A 15,356-nucleotide genomic window follows, 5' to 3' on the forward strand; every position below is an offset into this window, starting at 1 on the left:
TTGGTGCACTTTCAAGCGTTCCACAGATAATAATTCCAAGTGAGGGGTCCTCATCACTCCAGGTGAATTTGGTAGGGAAAATCTCGTAAAGACTGCAAATGCCGACCAGTAATTTCTGATAGTTGACGGAGGCGCAGAGTAATGGATGTTCGGTAATTACTCCTGACTTCACTTTAACGAATTCACTCAGAACTCACTTCCTAATTACATTACACTTCAGTCCAAAAGAAGTTAAGAAACTCGGTAACCTTACCGCCTTTCAATTGAAATTTTCTTTTCCTTTTTAAAGCTCGCACTTTTGAATATTCTCGTTTTCAAACCATCAACAACAACCACCACCACCACCACCACTACCAATAAACCATCATTCAAACACACTTCCACATCAATCTCTCTTTAAAAATCAAAATCTATAATCAAAAGCAATAATTTGCAACATACAATATGATAACATTAGATGTTGCCGCTGCCTCAGCAGCAATTGAAGCAAAGGTCATCGCCGACTTGCGCGATGAAATCGCAAAGGCTATGGCGAGTGCAAATGGTGATATCAATGCACAATCGGAGCAATTTAGCAACTTATTTAATGCACGTTGTAAGTATTCCTTTTTCTTTCACCATCTTTCATTATTTTTGCATCGCTTTAGAGGAATTATTCATGGCGACTAACATGTTTTTGCAGGGCCTGCCGAGAATCCAGATGAATTCTTACAGCAATTTGTCAAATTCAGCTTTGGCAAAGCTCCAAGCAATATTTCGCAAGATAAGGGCAAGGGAAAGGCGGATGATGAAGCAGTCGCTTCACCAGCCCCCGCAATAAATGAGTATGTTACTCCGCGGGCGGTCCTCCAAACAGCAAATGACACCATCAAAGTCGAAGATGGAGATGTCATCGCGCCAACACCACCCAATCCCTCCCCCTCAGCAATCTCAGCAATCGACCGCCGCCCAATCCCCGGGCTGTATTTACCAGCAATGTCGGCCCAGCAACCTTCGCAGCCCATTTTCGCAATTTCCCGCCTTGCCACATACTGCAGGCAAATTGACACACGCAATGTTCCATCATACGGACGCATCTTAAAGCAACACAATGCATTCCCTCATTGCGGGGGTCGCGGCATCACCAAGCCCATCGGGGAGCAAAAAAGCGTCAACTACATTATTGACATGCACCCCGAGATGCAACTCCAGTTTTGTTTTTTGCAATTGAAGCGTGTGGATGCTCCCAAGGCATGCATTCTGTGGCCTCAGCCATATGGTGGAGTTGACACAAGCAATGTGGATGCATGCACAGAGTTCGCAAAAGTTGAGCAATTCTTAGACTGGCTGCAGGATCAAATCCTTCCCGCACACCTCAACATCCGCGATGCATACATCAAATTCACAAATGATCGTGCACATCTTGATGGTGCCAACACAGCAAATAATGTAGCAATGAGAGACATGGGCGCAAGACAAAATGCGTCTGCGGGTTCATCCAGAGCAATGAATAGCGAGAAGCGTTCGCGGGATGATCGCAGTGAGGGGTTTTATCCGGATAGGAAGAAGAGAAGTTATTGAGGAGGTGATGCAAGGATACATGGGGGTTGGATTGGATAGAGGGAGGTTTTTAATACAGCAAGGGAATACAAAATAGAGAAATGATACACAGCAAAGAAAGAAAGAATATGGTAGTAGAGAGGGGAGGGGTAGTGCAAGGATACTATATAGTCAGGTTCATCAAAAAGCAAAGTTAGTTAGCAATAATTCCACAACAAAATGACAAGCTTGAAATGAAACACTTATACATATCTGCTGCCTCATTGAAAACCATGCCGTGAAATTGAAGTCTTCATGATTTTTCCGTCCTCCTATCCGCTCTCACATACACCAGTATCAGACATGTTTGTATTATCTTGAAATTTATATAGAAACCCCACTCCACATGTTAAATGAATGAAATCCAAAGAGTGTCTGAAGTCGCGGTGCTGAAGGCGAAATGATACTGGGTTCATCATACATTTGTTTCATGGCGCGTAGGATAAAAGAAACTCATTCTCTTCCTCAACTTGTAGGGCTAGCAGAACTGAGATCTTAGCACCTATAAATGCGATATAGCATGCCTGTATAATTGCCTCAAAATAATGATCCAGATGGACAGAATGTTGGCTTGCGCAACGCGTCAAAATTGCTGCGGTTGTGTATCACGTGAAATTGCTGCGGTTGTGTATCACGTGATGCAACCACAAACTTTGACGACCGCATTACCATTTTTCATTGGGAAAGCAAACAGACAACCGTTACAACGTCGCAATCCAATGAGTCGGCTCTGTCCCGTACTACTTACATCAACTGGTTGGCTTACGCCTAGTCCATCGTTTTTTATGAAGAAAGACAGTTCTCCAGGTCTCCGAGGAAGCTTTATCTGTTGAAACGAATTCAAGCATTCATGATCTCAAAGATGCTCAATCATTTAACTGCAGTTCGTAGCACCCAACATCATTACTTTTTTCTTTCAAGAGAACGCTAAACGCCTCGATTGTTTCTAGAATCTTAGTGCTCTATTCATTCTACCTCTATTACAAAATGCTTTAATATGATCTGCAAAGGAATTATTCATATAATATTCCTGTACTGTTGCCTTCGCCATTGAGCTTCCACATCATCTAATCTTCTAAAAATTTCACCCCTTCGATCCATTGATCTTCTACCTCCAGTAAAACTATTGACCGATTCTTTCCTCCTCATCGATCCACTACTAGAATCATCTCTATACCAAGACTTTCCATTATTAAGCGCATGGACTTCTTCTTCTCTTTCTTGTGCATTTTGCGCAACATCAAGTTCAGGATTCTGTGTTGGGTCGTTATCTGGATCTCCATCCTGTCCAGGATTTGCCATTTCGTACTCCATCAGCTTGATCAATCTGAAGAAAAGTACTGCCAGTCCCGCGCCCAGAAGTGGTCCAACCCAGTAGATCCAATGTTCTCTTGGAAAGTTCCAGACAATGGCTGATGGACCAAAACTACGAGCTGGATTTAAAGATGCTCCAGTAAATGGAACCGCTACCATGTGAGCAACAAAAAGAGCAAGCCCGATTCCGATAGGAGCAACGAATGTAGCTTTGTGTTTCTCAACAGCTAACATTATGATCGTAAAGATCAAAGCGGCTGTAGTAATGGCTTCGATGACGAATCCTTGAGCCATAGAAGTACCACTTCCAAGTGTGGTGGCAACTTCAAGTTGCTTTGGAAAAATCTCTTGCACGAGAATGGCAGCTAAACACGAAGCGCCAAGTTGTGTGATGACGAGAAGAACAGCACGAATTGGTGAGACTGCTTTAAGTATGGCAAGTGCCAAAGTTACCTATCATTGTTAGCTTAAAAATTACTCAATTGTCATGTTATACTTACGGCTGGATTGAACAATCCTCCACTGATACGAAAGAATATCCACGCAGTAACCATAAGACTGGCTCCGAAAGTTGCGGATATGTAAAATAAGACTTCAAGATCTGGTGGCTCACGCCCTTGAAGTTTTGCAACTTCAATACCTGCGTATCCAAAGAAAAGAAAAAGTGTCGTTCCAATTAACTCTCCAATCACAGCGACGATATCTAATACAGTTAATGAAAAATTCCAAATATAACTGTGTATTTACTTACGATTCTTCCAATCACTATTCATCCATTTCATCCATTTCGTTGCCGGTCTTCTTTTCTTGTATCTTTGAATTCTATCCTGTGTCTGCAAATTTTGCATCCATGGTCGACTTCTACTAGCTCTCTTGTTTTGTGCCATGTTATCTCCATTGGTTAAACTGACACACCCATCCTCACTCGTTCTGTAAGGATGTAAATCAGGGTATATTTCATCGACGACGGGATAATGTCTTGGGATATCGTGTGATTGCTTAGGAAATTCGAAATCTTGCATCGGGATTGGCGCAGGAGTGTTTCGCTGTACCACTCTTCTTGGTGGTGGGAAACTACGATATCGACTGTCATCTAGACGGATTTGAATTTCTTCATCATGAGCTGATAGAGGACTCGCTCGTAATGGTTGGGGATGATCGCTCATCAGCGGGCTTCTCATAGTCATTATGTTTATATCGATATATTATAAGTATTATAAGTCGGGAAAATAACCTTTGAATGGGAGATTAGAACACGTTATATGACTTCCGGACATTGATATGGTTTCCGAGTGTGTCACTTTTCTCCGTTCTCTTTCTGCGGCATAAGCATTGTCCACTCCATCTTCAAAGCTTGAAAGTTTCTTTTTCCCTATCTGAATCTTCATTCTTGGCATACCTAGTTAGGTACATCTCGGCTTCTGAAAGTCCAGGTTTCATCAATCGAAGAGACTTCTCAACGTTGAGTAAGGAAAGTTCATGCAAAGCCATGTCTATAAGGTACTTCCCTTAAGAAGTATTTACGCAAAACGTAAATGACGATGATGTCTGAAGAATCGGAAAGGCTTTTGCGGGGTTGAGGGATATCGGCAACGATGGATGTTTGAGAGAGAGGCCAAGCGGGACGAGAGAATCTGATACAAAAATGACGAGATTTCGCACAGACATCCGGAGCAAAACCTCAATCGTATTCTTTAACAATGGGAATCTCCATTGCGGTTCTCCATCGGGTGCTATTGTGCGGGAAACGTCTTTTATCATGTAAGCTGCTCGTCGTACTAAGAAGTACATTTCATTTAAGTTATCATGGGAATATCTCAAGAGGAATGGAAGTCCACATGTGTCGTCAACCATGAAACAATCAGCTAAGCTTTCCTAATCTACATACGCTTATTTTACGAACCGCTGCCGCTAATGCACAGGCGATGATTTCTTGTGGGTGGACGTCATTGTCTGTGCGGAACCTGGGTGATCGACTGATGTGAAACATCGTTTGATCGTTCCGAGGAGACGATGAGAGATTTAGATTGCCGACGTGATGTTATTTTGGATCAGAAATTCATAGCATATCGGCACATCGAGAATTTTCTAATAATAGTCTATGTCTACCGGTAACGGGTGTGTTTGGCAAAGAGGGTTAAGAATAGACTAGTAGCATTAAGTCTAGATTCTTACCCTGACGATTCGATTGTTGAGCAGGGCATGTGAGTCCCGATTAAATATTGCGGTCGGAATCAATGGTATCAAGGTGTCTAGAAGTACGAACTGCAGTCCAACAATGAAGATTATGAAATCCCTAAAATAAGTAGAATATTTAATTCATCTGAGATATTGGATTTGATTAGAAGATTGAACTATTTTCAAACTTCTAATTGCCTTTAGATATTCAAACCCTTATATTGTTGAACTACAATCCGGACAGTCGGAATATTAGATACCGTAAGCTGCGGTTTGGAGTTTGACACGCAGCTAGAACTATATTACATGAAGTTTGATGTAGTATCTGATCGACAACGAACAGTTTTTGATTATTGTTCGGGAGCTTGAATTTATTCAGAATGCTAGATTCATTCGAGATTGGAAACTCTCCAATAACTCATAGGTCTTCAGACTTTGCCTTCGTTTCAGACACCGAAAGCTGTTCAAACATGGAAGGAAAATGATTGAATAGGTATTGAATTTTGAAATCTCAAATTTTATTCTACTATTTTTGACCATGACACCTCATTAAAAACAAAATTACACCATAATTGTATCTCCAGCACCATCCATGGCTCCATTCTCAATGAATCCAAGACCATCCATTTCCCGCAGCGTGTATTCTAAAAGATAACTCTCGTCAAGCAATTCTTCCATTCTCTTGTAATGTCTATCCGTATAAACTTTCAAAGCATCAATGACCTCCTTCAGACTCTTTTGACCTTGTGCCCCCTTAACTTTAAGATTCGATAAGCGAGAAGCGGGATAACTTTTGACGAGAACATGTAAGATTCTTTGTGCGACAGATGCTGTTCTAGCGTTGGTGTTCCAATCACGGACTCTGAGAAGTAGGTTGAAGATTTGAGCATCTGTTAAGGAGGCTAGGACGGTATCAACAGCTTTGAGACCTGAGATACTTCCTTCTTCGTGAGTACCGGTAACGACGGTTGTGAAGATGGAAAGTAATCGTGCGGGATGATTGAGTGTAAGTGCAAGAATGATAGCTTCCCTGTAGCTACCAGCATGTATGAAGTTTTGTAACTCCTGCTCTTGCTCCACGAATTGAGTATTGGCCGCTTCCCTAGCAGCTATTGTTGCTGAGGTTGTGTCCTTCCAAAATGTGACAGTGGAATCTCCACTTCCTGATACTATCATGTTTGTTTTAGGGTGGACAGTGAGTGCCCAAACTCTATCTTCGTGATTATCTAACGTGCATTCTGACTCTCCGTTTGTTGCACTCCAAACCTTGACAAGACCATCTCCACCAGCCGTGGCTATTTGAACATGTTTCCTATTTCTGTCTTCTGGTGCTGGTAATTTCAACCATGCCACTTTGAGAACAGAATTAGTATGCCCTTCAAATGTTCGTAAGCAGCTGTAGTCGGAAAGATTCCATATCTTGACAGTTTTGTCTCCACTTCCAGTAAGAATTAAACCTTTTCCGGAAGCTGGACCGGACTCTCCTTGAAGAGTTGGGGTGTCTTTTGGCGCGAACTTTACAGACCAAACACCACGACGATGACCACGTAATACACCTTGTACTTCTAATTCTTTGGTCGACCAAATTTTGACGGTTTTGTCTTGAGATGCCGATGCGAATAATTCAGAGTTGTGGTTAATGTCTAATGCGTTGATATCTTTGTCGTGGGCTTTTTTGGTTAATGAAGCTCTTGGTGCTTTGCCAGTCGCTGTCTGAGCTTGAATGTCCCACCGCTTAATAGTCTGGTCTTGAGAACCGGTCAACAAAAAGCTTGGTGGATGGTCCAAAGGTGACTTGTAAGCCGGTGAAGATTCTGGTGGCGGAGTATGAGGAAGTGCAATAGCACCAAGAGATTCGGCATGTCCAGTAAAAGTTGTATGACAAGTATATGAATCGTTTTCGGCATCGATACGCCAAAGTCTAGCAGTATTATCTTTAGCACCAGTGGCAATCCAGTGGCCTGACCAGTCAATATCTAAACAGATGATGATGTCTTCATGTCCCTTAAGTTGAGCGACATCGGCACCAAAATATGCGGCTGATTTTCTAGAGTCGTTTTCTGAACCTTGGTTCAAGGAGACGATACGAATTTCTTCCGAATTGGTAGCTAAAGCAAGGAGGGATTTATCAGGTAAAAGAAATCCTAAATCGATGATCTCGTCATGAGTTCCAGAGATTCGCTGGACTTGGGGCAGAGCCGGAATGGTGATAGTGGAATCCGCGTTTTCCATGGGAGCTTTTGAGTGAAGGATTAAGGTATGATCTGCTTGGATTGACAGAATGAAAGGAAGGTCGTGGTATGAGAGCGCATCTACAATGGCATCTGCCTCTGCACCACTTTTTTGTGGTTTTGTGACCTCCCTACCATTTTCCGTTTGCCAAACTCTAATGGTTCCATTTGATCCTCCAGTATATGTGAACTTCCCGGCCTCAATAAATCCGGCAGTTTCCACTTCCTCAAGTACGGGTATAACTTTTCTAATCTTCCACGTCTTCGCATCCCACCACATTATTGTCTTATCCCGACTTCCGGTAAGGAGCGCATTTTCTTCTGGTGAATAATCTAAAGCTCGAACATCCGATACGTGTGAATCTAAAACCGAGGCACAATTCCTCTTGTAAAGATCCCAAATACGGACTTTACCATCTTGACTACCAGATGCAAGGCGGAACCCTCTCGCTGCTTCGTTCCCACCGTTGTCATCATCTGCTTGACTTTTTCGGCTCCCGTTCTTTCGGTTTCTTGCTGAAATGCCCAATTCCTCATCCCTACCGCTCGCAACCAATTCGAAGAAGTGTAAAGCGGATATAAGTACATTGGGGCCTCGAAATGTATGTGTGACGTAACCTCCGGCGATATCCCAAACTTTCACTACTCCATCTGCAGCTCCGGTTGCTAGCAGAGTACTCGTCTGGTCTACAGCTAAGACTACTACTGGGGTAGAATGCGGTTTAAGCGTTCGCAGAAGTTCGTAGTTGAGAGAAACATCAGAGGCAGGTGAAGGTCGTAGGGAGTAGATTCGCATAGACAATGATCTCGAACATATGATGAGATGGGAAGCAGACGGCGTGAGACTTAATGTAGAGATGACCTCTCCATCTCCTTCTATCCTAGCCAATTCCCTCCCTGTATTCAAATCTGTCAATAATGCATCCTCCCCGAGTGTTGTAGCAAGTATGCGACCCGTTTGGTCAAGTGCAACACTTCCTCCGGTGTAAATTGGCTGTATAGTATGCTCAGGTTCGAATGTCGTTTGGTAAGGGGTCTTGGTTGCCATGATGCGCCACAAGCTTGGTATCTCAATGTATGGCTTTATTATAATATTTGGCTTTCTTACAGCGTGCGATTTTGTTATATTTCCTGACTTTATTATAATGCCTGGCGCTCCTAGAATCAATTGGAGGTGAAAATGTTGATGACCAAAATATTTTTATTTTCACTTGAATCAAAAATATTTTGATGTTGACAGGGGTCGACGATAAGCTCAATCTTAGCGTTCTATATCACGTGTAGACGTGTATTCCTTCTCCATTGCGATCATAAACCTTTCTTTGAAGAGAAGAGTAAAACACTTGAATAATTTCATCGAACTCATCAGACCATGACTGTATGGTACAGAAATAGCTACTTGTAACCATCACAGTAGGAATACGATGCGTTGGTGCATGATATAGAGCATCTACAATCAGCAACCATGGGCAGGCTAGAATCATTGACTGCTTGGGCATTGGTACGTTAATGCCTTTCCCTTATTAGTCGCAGGCGGCCAAGTCTTTTCCTATACATCCAATTTATTATAGCTGTTGGAAATCTCGAATTTGTCAAAACGCTCGACACCCATGAAGCTTCATACTCACACATTCTAGGGTCGAACACCATATGAAGATCAAGTAATCTGGCCAACTCCACCAGATATTTCTGAGAGTGCTGGCTACACACAGATATATGATGAACATGGCCATCCAAGAAATCCAGAGACTAAACGGAGGGAACGAGAAAACATTCGTGCAGCTAATGAAGTGATGCAAGTCACGGGTATTGTTGAAGATTTAAATGCTGTGAGAGAAGCTGCAATATTACATAACTCGAAGAAAATCGAAGAGACAATTAGAGGTCTAAGGATATTGGAAGCTGGTCGTGCTACACTACATGCTGGTGTCTGGGGTGCTATTGGGTTCAGGCGAAGAGTTTTGGTATGTCGATATATCAATTGAATAAAGTGTCATGCTTACACGTTGAAGCTCTACAGATCGTATTCTGAAATTGGAATCCTAGCGTTGATCCAGCACGAGAGAACGAGGAGATCTGTCGCAAACCTATTTTTTTCCGGGCTTCCCACGGTCATAGCATATCATGTATCAGACTGGGTAGGCTGCTTCTTGGAAGTTCTTCTAGATCAAATGTTTGATGAAGATGAAAGAAGACTCACCTCTCGAGAAGTATGGGTCAAGTTTATTGCCGAGAAATGGTGAGTATCTATACAAACACCTAAATACTGACGCGACTGATGATTTGTAGCCTCAACTTAAGCTTTCGTTATATCACATTACACTTAAGAATGTTTGCTATGTTGCATCAGTTTGGATTGGTCGAATATAACCAATTCTTACCTCCATTGATGTCGTTGATTCCATTCTCAAAAGCATCACTACTTCAAGCACCACCTCCACCTTCAAGAAACATAGGTTCAATTATTTCATGGGCATTAGCTTTGCTTCGTTCCACAACCCCAATTGTGGCAGTATTATTTCATGGAAAGTTCAAATACATCGTTTCGCGACTCTTGTATCGACCTATATTCAAATCTCTACCTCGACCAAAAGGAGATAGTATGTTTGCTGGATTTGGAGTCGAAGCACCAATACTGGAATTTGACACCCCGGACGACCCCGAAGAGAGTCGCCCAGTTCGAGGCGGAGAGGAAGATACTTTACGAGCCCTTGAAGGCTTACCGGCGTTGGATAGAACAACACCTCGACCTCGGCGCCATACTAATGCCTCGGTGAGTGTTGATCCTGGTGAGGATGAAGACCCGCGACCGACACTAATCAGCTTTGACGTTGATTCTACATCTACATCAGCCGAACCAACGGTCGGTCATGGGGCATGGTCGGCTGAGCTACGAAGTACAAATGTTCCAGGAGAACCAAAAGTTGTCAAATATCGCAAGACTGGACTTACCATGCTTCCAACAATACTTGCCGCAGAAGGATTTAGAGAATTGGCTGCTTCCATTCTTATAACGCCACTTGAGGCTATAATGCTGCGATTTGTCGGTAGAGCATACGGGAATAAAGTTGGTATCAGTCTGGGCAACTTCTACGAAATAGGCGTCCAGATGCCTAGCTTGAAGCATTTGATCTCTTCATGGGCTTTCCAATTCATCGCAACGGGAATTGTATGGGCTGGATTCACATTTATTATTGAGTATGTCGCAGATATGAAGAAATCAGAGCAACAAAGATCAACTTCCATAGAAGCAGACTCTGACTGAGATAATTCACCTGGTTTTAATATTGACGCTGGGAACTTTCACATAGCTGTCGTTCTTTGAACTGTGTAATCGGACCGAGAGCATCCCCGCGAACATTCGATTGTTGGTTCCACAACTCAAAAGCTCTGGAGGTTGGGGACTGGAGACTGGAGTATTGGGGCAGCTGCATTGTTTCACTCTTATGGGCTAGGTTGTCGCGTGGAAGACAAACTTTCGCTCTTGAAAACTGGATATCAGGGGTGATCCAGCATGTGGAGTTGCGGAATCATGATCTTCTGACTCGAATACGATTAACGCCTTGACAGATGCAAGAAGATAAGTTGGTACGGTCAGGGAATACAATCAACAACGATTTGAGCGTGGTTCGAGTTTTATGGATCCAAATATGTTAGATTCGGCCTCTTTGTGGGTAGTAGGAGTTTTCCAGTTTGGCTTGATGCCAGGATAGATTAGCTTCCTCTGGTCATTAGGAATTTGGAAGTGACGAGGCAATACTTGCGATGGCCAGAGTTTATTCCAGGAATGCATAGCATAATAAAATTGACTTTTGGAAGACACGAAGAACAATTGATTGATCTGGGTTTGTAGAACTAATGTTTATTTTCCGGAAAGACGCGTCCAAATCAGATGTGAAAGCTTGAGTAAGCCATCCGAAAAGCTTTCAACGGCTTGTCTAGTGTCAAGACTTTGGACATATGCTTGACTCGTTATAAGCAAAACAACAAGACCATACGAAGTGCGGAACAAGGAAGCTTGGGTTCAATAAGCTTTCACTGAAAAAAGTGGTTGATCTAGAGTGAGCATGGTTACTCTAAGCCGAAATCCACCCGCTGGGATATTGTGGTTATGCGGAAACGACGACTGATATGGGATTATTCTTTTCCAACATGATTTTTGTGTCTGCTCATCTCTGTGATGTACGACTAATTGTACTAGACAGTTTTATCGCCACTTGGCTATTTAAAAGTCTACCAGAGCGACGGAACTCCCGAACACTTCAACCAAACAATCATTGCATGGGTGTCAGTCTTTATAAAAACTTTTCTCGTCCTATCCGGAGAAGATTTTCGACAACAGAGCTACTTGGATAAAGTCCGTGCAATCAACAATTATCTTCGGCGTTTTTGTGGATGCTGTACTAGGATATCATGCATCCGATTAATGAATTTATCTTCCATTTAGGGCGAGAATTTGAGCGACTAACGAATCATGTTACTAATGATTCACAAGGGATGAATACTTATGCGATTTATCTCAACTAGTTTGGTACTTTCTCGTCTTTTACTCCAATCAGAATAACGGAAAAAGATGAACTACCGGTGAACCGCCAGACGCCGGTCGAGGCATCCCTCTACGCATGCGTGGCATGGTTGCATGCTTAAAAATCTGACGTCAAATTGGTTTACGAAGTACTCTTTTATCCCATCAACCGCGTAAATACAGCAAAACCTCTCTATAAGGATACCGGTTTTTGTAGTCTTTTTTAAGGATATATAGAGGTATCCTTATATAGAGGTATTCGACTAATCCCGACCTAGTAGTAATTAGCTTCCGATTAGTCCCGATCGGGTCATATTCCGTGACAATTTCGGATTTTTTTCTAATATGACTAAATTCTCTATATAATATTATATTACACCTCAAATCCTAACGATATTATTGGCCCAATAAGGATATATGTGATCCTGGGACCGAGAAATATAAGGATATCCTAATAAAGAGGTTTTAAGGATATAGGCCTTTTTTAGCCCTAAAAATTTTTGGGACCGAAAAATATATCCTTATAAAGAGGTTATCCTTATAGGGGGGATCCTTATAGAGAGGTTTTGCTGTACTTCTGTTCAATCATAATTGTTCAAGCACAAGTTGTGCAATGAAGTATTGCCGAAATTCTACCAACCCACCAGTTTGAAAATCTCCACTCTCCGCCTCTCCAGACCCCAACAGACTCCATGGGAGGGGAAGTCATGAAATTTCTTGTGGGGAATCGAGGGGATTCTGCAAGATCTAGTGTGAATCGGAGACCCCAGGGGCAAAATTTTATTCAGGAATTTTAAGAATCTAGTCCTATGATCCAAGTGGCTGAACCGGTCTAGCGCCTGTTTTGGTAACTCGTTCAAAACTTTCAGACTTTCACTACCCTAAGATTGCGGAAAGAACCCAACGTCAACATGACATCCTTCTACCACCTTTCCTTAATAGGTAAAAGTAACAGGTAAGCTCTCAACTGACAAGTTGGAAACTTTAATCCTCAAAGGGAATGTTATTCGGTTGCGACTTTGGGATAAGATGGCTATTGAGATGCCCCGGGTCTTCAAATCATATATCTTCGCTCATTCCCCTCATTCTGCATTTACCCGTTTTCTATACCTTTCTAATTTCTCTTCGCGCCTTTCTATTTTTCTGAAAGGGTATTCTCAAATTTATCTGAGTGGACAGTTCCCTCATAACTCCCTTTCTTCTTCCACCGGATATTTTTTAAACACATCATAATATAATTCACAGTCATGTCAGATCTCCCCACAAAGGAGGTCGCCAATAATGAAGACGTCAGCTCTTCTCATTATAACACACCTGCTAAGATGAGTGAAGAAAATGTATCAGATTTCGGTAACGAGAAGGGTGCAGCTCAAGCTCGTCCAGGTCATATCGGCCGAAGGGTCTCAGAGTGGGAGGCTCTCCAAATCGCTGCTGCAGGTGACATGGAAACCATTGATAACGAAGTACAAGATTTGGAAGCAGAGGTTACAGCTCGAGGCAAATCTCGTTCCGACGTATTCCAGTTGAAGTTCAAGGACCCTAGACATTACACCTGGTATGTATTTTTTGTGCAAGAGATTCAAGAAAATTTCTAACTGGTATTGTGCAGGTTGTTAGTCGCTTTTGCCTCTATGGGAGGTCTTCTTTCCGGTATCGATCAATCTTTAATCTCGGGAGCAAATCTATACATGCCAGCTTCGCTTGGCCTCAACACAAGACAAGTTAGTTTGGTCAGTTCTGGCGTACCATTAGGTGCCGTCGGTGGTGCATTGATGCTTGGACCATTGAACGAAGCCGTCGGACGAAAACAAGCTATCGTATGGTCTCTATTCCTCTACACAATCGGAGCAGCACTCGAAGCCGGTGCCGTCAACTTTGGCATGATGATGGCTGGACGTGTTATTCTTGGTCTTGGTGTTGGTCTCGAAGGTGGAACTGTCCCCGTCTACGTCGCAGAATCCGTCGCACCCAAATATCGTGGAAACTTGGTCTCGCTGTACCAATTCATGATTGCGCTAGGAGAAGTTCTCGGTTACGTCGTCGCTGCTATTTTCGTCGGGGTTAAATCTGGTGGTTGGAGATACATGTTGGGATCTTCCCTCGTTTTCTCCACAATCATGCTTGTTGGTATTCTCTTCATGCCCGAATCACCCCGTTTCCTTATGCACAAGGGACGTACTGCGGATGCTTGGGGCGTCTGGAGTCGTATTCGTGGTACAGATGAAGCTGCTCGTAAGGAATTTTTCGTCATGAAACATTCTGTCGATTCTGAGCGTGAGATGGAAGGTGCTCGTAAGAGATTCGCATGGCTCGACTTCATCACTGTTCCTCGTGCTCGTCGTGCGATTATTTACGCAAACGTCATGATTTTCCTGGGACAATTCACTGGTATCAACGCTATTCAATACTACATGGCCACACTTATGCAACAAGTTGGATTCAACGATAAGGAAGCTGTTTTCATGTCGCTTGTTGGAGGTGGAGCCCTTCTCATCGGTACCATCCCCGCCATTCTCTACATGGAGAAATTTGGTCGTCGTTTCTGGGCTATTGCTATGCTTCCCGGTTTCTTCATCGGTCTTGTCATTATCGGTTGCTCATACCTCATTCCTTTGACCAACAAAGCGGGTTCCCAAGGTACATATATCACCGGTCTTATTCTCTACGAAGGTTTCTTCGGTTCCTACGCCTGTCTCACTTGGGTCATTCCTTCCGAAGTCTACCCTACTTACCTCCGTTCTTACGGAATGGAAACTTCGGATACCATGCTCTTCCTCTGTTCTTTCCTCGTTACATACTTCTTTGCTGAAATGCAAAAGGCCATGTCGAATATTGGTTTGACATTGGGTTTCTATGGTGGTATTGCAGTAGTGGGTTGGTTTTACCAGGTGCTTTTCATGCCTGAGACTAAGAACAAGACGCTTGAGGAGATTGATGTTATTTTCAGTCAACCTACTAGTCAGTTGGTCAAGGAGAACTTGAGAAGTTCGATGGTCACTGCTAATGACTTTATTCATGGACGATGGGGTAAAGTCTTCTCTCCTGTTTCTGAGAGTGATGTCTTCAGAAAGGAGAATGGGCATAAGTCTGATGAGGGCGGAATGGGAAATGTTAAGCATGAGGAGTTGATGCAACCTGAGTCTTTGTAGGTGATGGATTGGTATGGTCGTTGCAAATATGACAAACTTGTCACACGGGGATGATTTAATGCTTTATGGAATGATTTAAAGGGAGGATATTTGTTGGATCATGATTTAATGGCATGAGATGAGATGATTGTATAAAAAAGTCGGATGAACGCATGGTTGGATATGAAGGAAAGGTTATATTCGGATGAGTAATGATTGATATGTAATAGAAATGATATCCCTTGATTTTAATAATACATGATACCTTTTCAACATTAGCTTCCCATGCTATTGTGTTTCTGTGCCATTTACAGTGTAAAGTCGCATGAATGGATGTGTAGTGTAACATTCGAACCACAACCTGATGATAATGGAAGTCCAGCTGTAAGGAGACATTTGAAT

General features: G+C 42.7%; 5 protein-coding genes across 5 annotated transcripts; 3 read left to right on the top strand and 2 right to left on the bottom strand.

Annotated features, from left to right (window-relative positions):
- Positions 1-444: 444 nt before the first annotated feature.
- Positions 445-1,560, top strand: EAE98_007601 (uncharacterized protein; the record flags this gene model as incomplete). The annotated part of the gene is made up of 2 exons (XM_038955224.1): positions 445-595; positions 683-1,560. The coding sequence occupies 2 exons, from the start codon at positions 445-447 to the stop codon at positions 1,558-1,560; spliced, it is 1,029 nt and encodes a 342-aa protein (XP_038808402.1).
- A 1,035-nt stretch (positions 1,561-2,595) lies between these two features.
- EAE98_007602 (uncharacterized protein) lies at positions 2,596-4,079 on the bottom strand (the record flags this gene model as incomplete). The annotated part of the gene is made up of 3 exons (XM_038955225.1): positions 2,596-3,345; positions 3,393-3,595; positions 3,644-4,079. The coding sequence occupies 3 exons, from the start codon at positions 4,077-4,079 to the stop codon at positions 2,596-2,598; spliced, it is 1,389 nt and encodes a 462-aa protein (XP_038808403.1).
- A 1,552-nt stretch (positions 4,080-5,631) lies between these two features.
- Positions 5,632-8,349, bottom strand: EAE98_007603 (uncharacterized protein; the record flags this gene model as incomplete). Its single annotated transcript, XM_038955226.1, has 1 exon — positions 5,632-8,349. The coding sequence occupies one exon, from the start codon at positions 8,347-8,349 to the stop codon at positions 5,632-5,634; it is 2,718 nt and encodes a 905-aa protein (XP_038808404.1).
- A 307-nt stretch (positions 8,350-8,656) lies between these two features.
- Positions 8,657-11,161, top strand: EAE98_007604 (uncharacterized protein). The gene is made up of 4 exons (XM_038955227.1): positions 8,657-8,802; positions 8,939-9,265; positions 9,314-9,540; positions 9,591-11,161. The coding sequence occupies exons 1-4, from the start codon at positions 8,767-8,769 to the stop codon at positions 10,564-10,566; spliced, it is 1,566 nt and encodes a 521-aa protein (XP_038808405.1). The 5' UTR covers positions 8,657-8,766; the 3' UTR covers positions 10,567-11,161.
- A 1,912-nt stretch (positions 11,162-13,073) lies between these two features.
- EAE98_007605 (uncharacterized protein) lies at positions 13,074-14,975 on the top strand (the record flags this gene model as incomplete). The annotated part of the gene is made up of 2 exons (XM_038955228.1): positions 13,074-13,381; positions 13,436-14,975. 2 exons carry the CDS (start codon positions 13,074-13,076, stop codon positions 14,973-14,975), a joined length of 1,848 nt encoding a protein of 615 aa, XP_038808406.1.
- Positions 14,976-15,356: the final 381 nt, after the last annotated feature.

Source organism: Botrytis deweyae (assembly GCF_014898535.1).
Source record: "Botrytis deweyae strain B1 chromosome Unknown BDEW_018, whole genome shotgun sequence".
Taxonomy (NCBI): Eukaryota; Fungi; Ascomycota; class Leotiomycetes; order Helotiales; family Sclerotiniaceae; genus Botrytis; species Botrytis deweyae.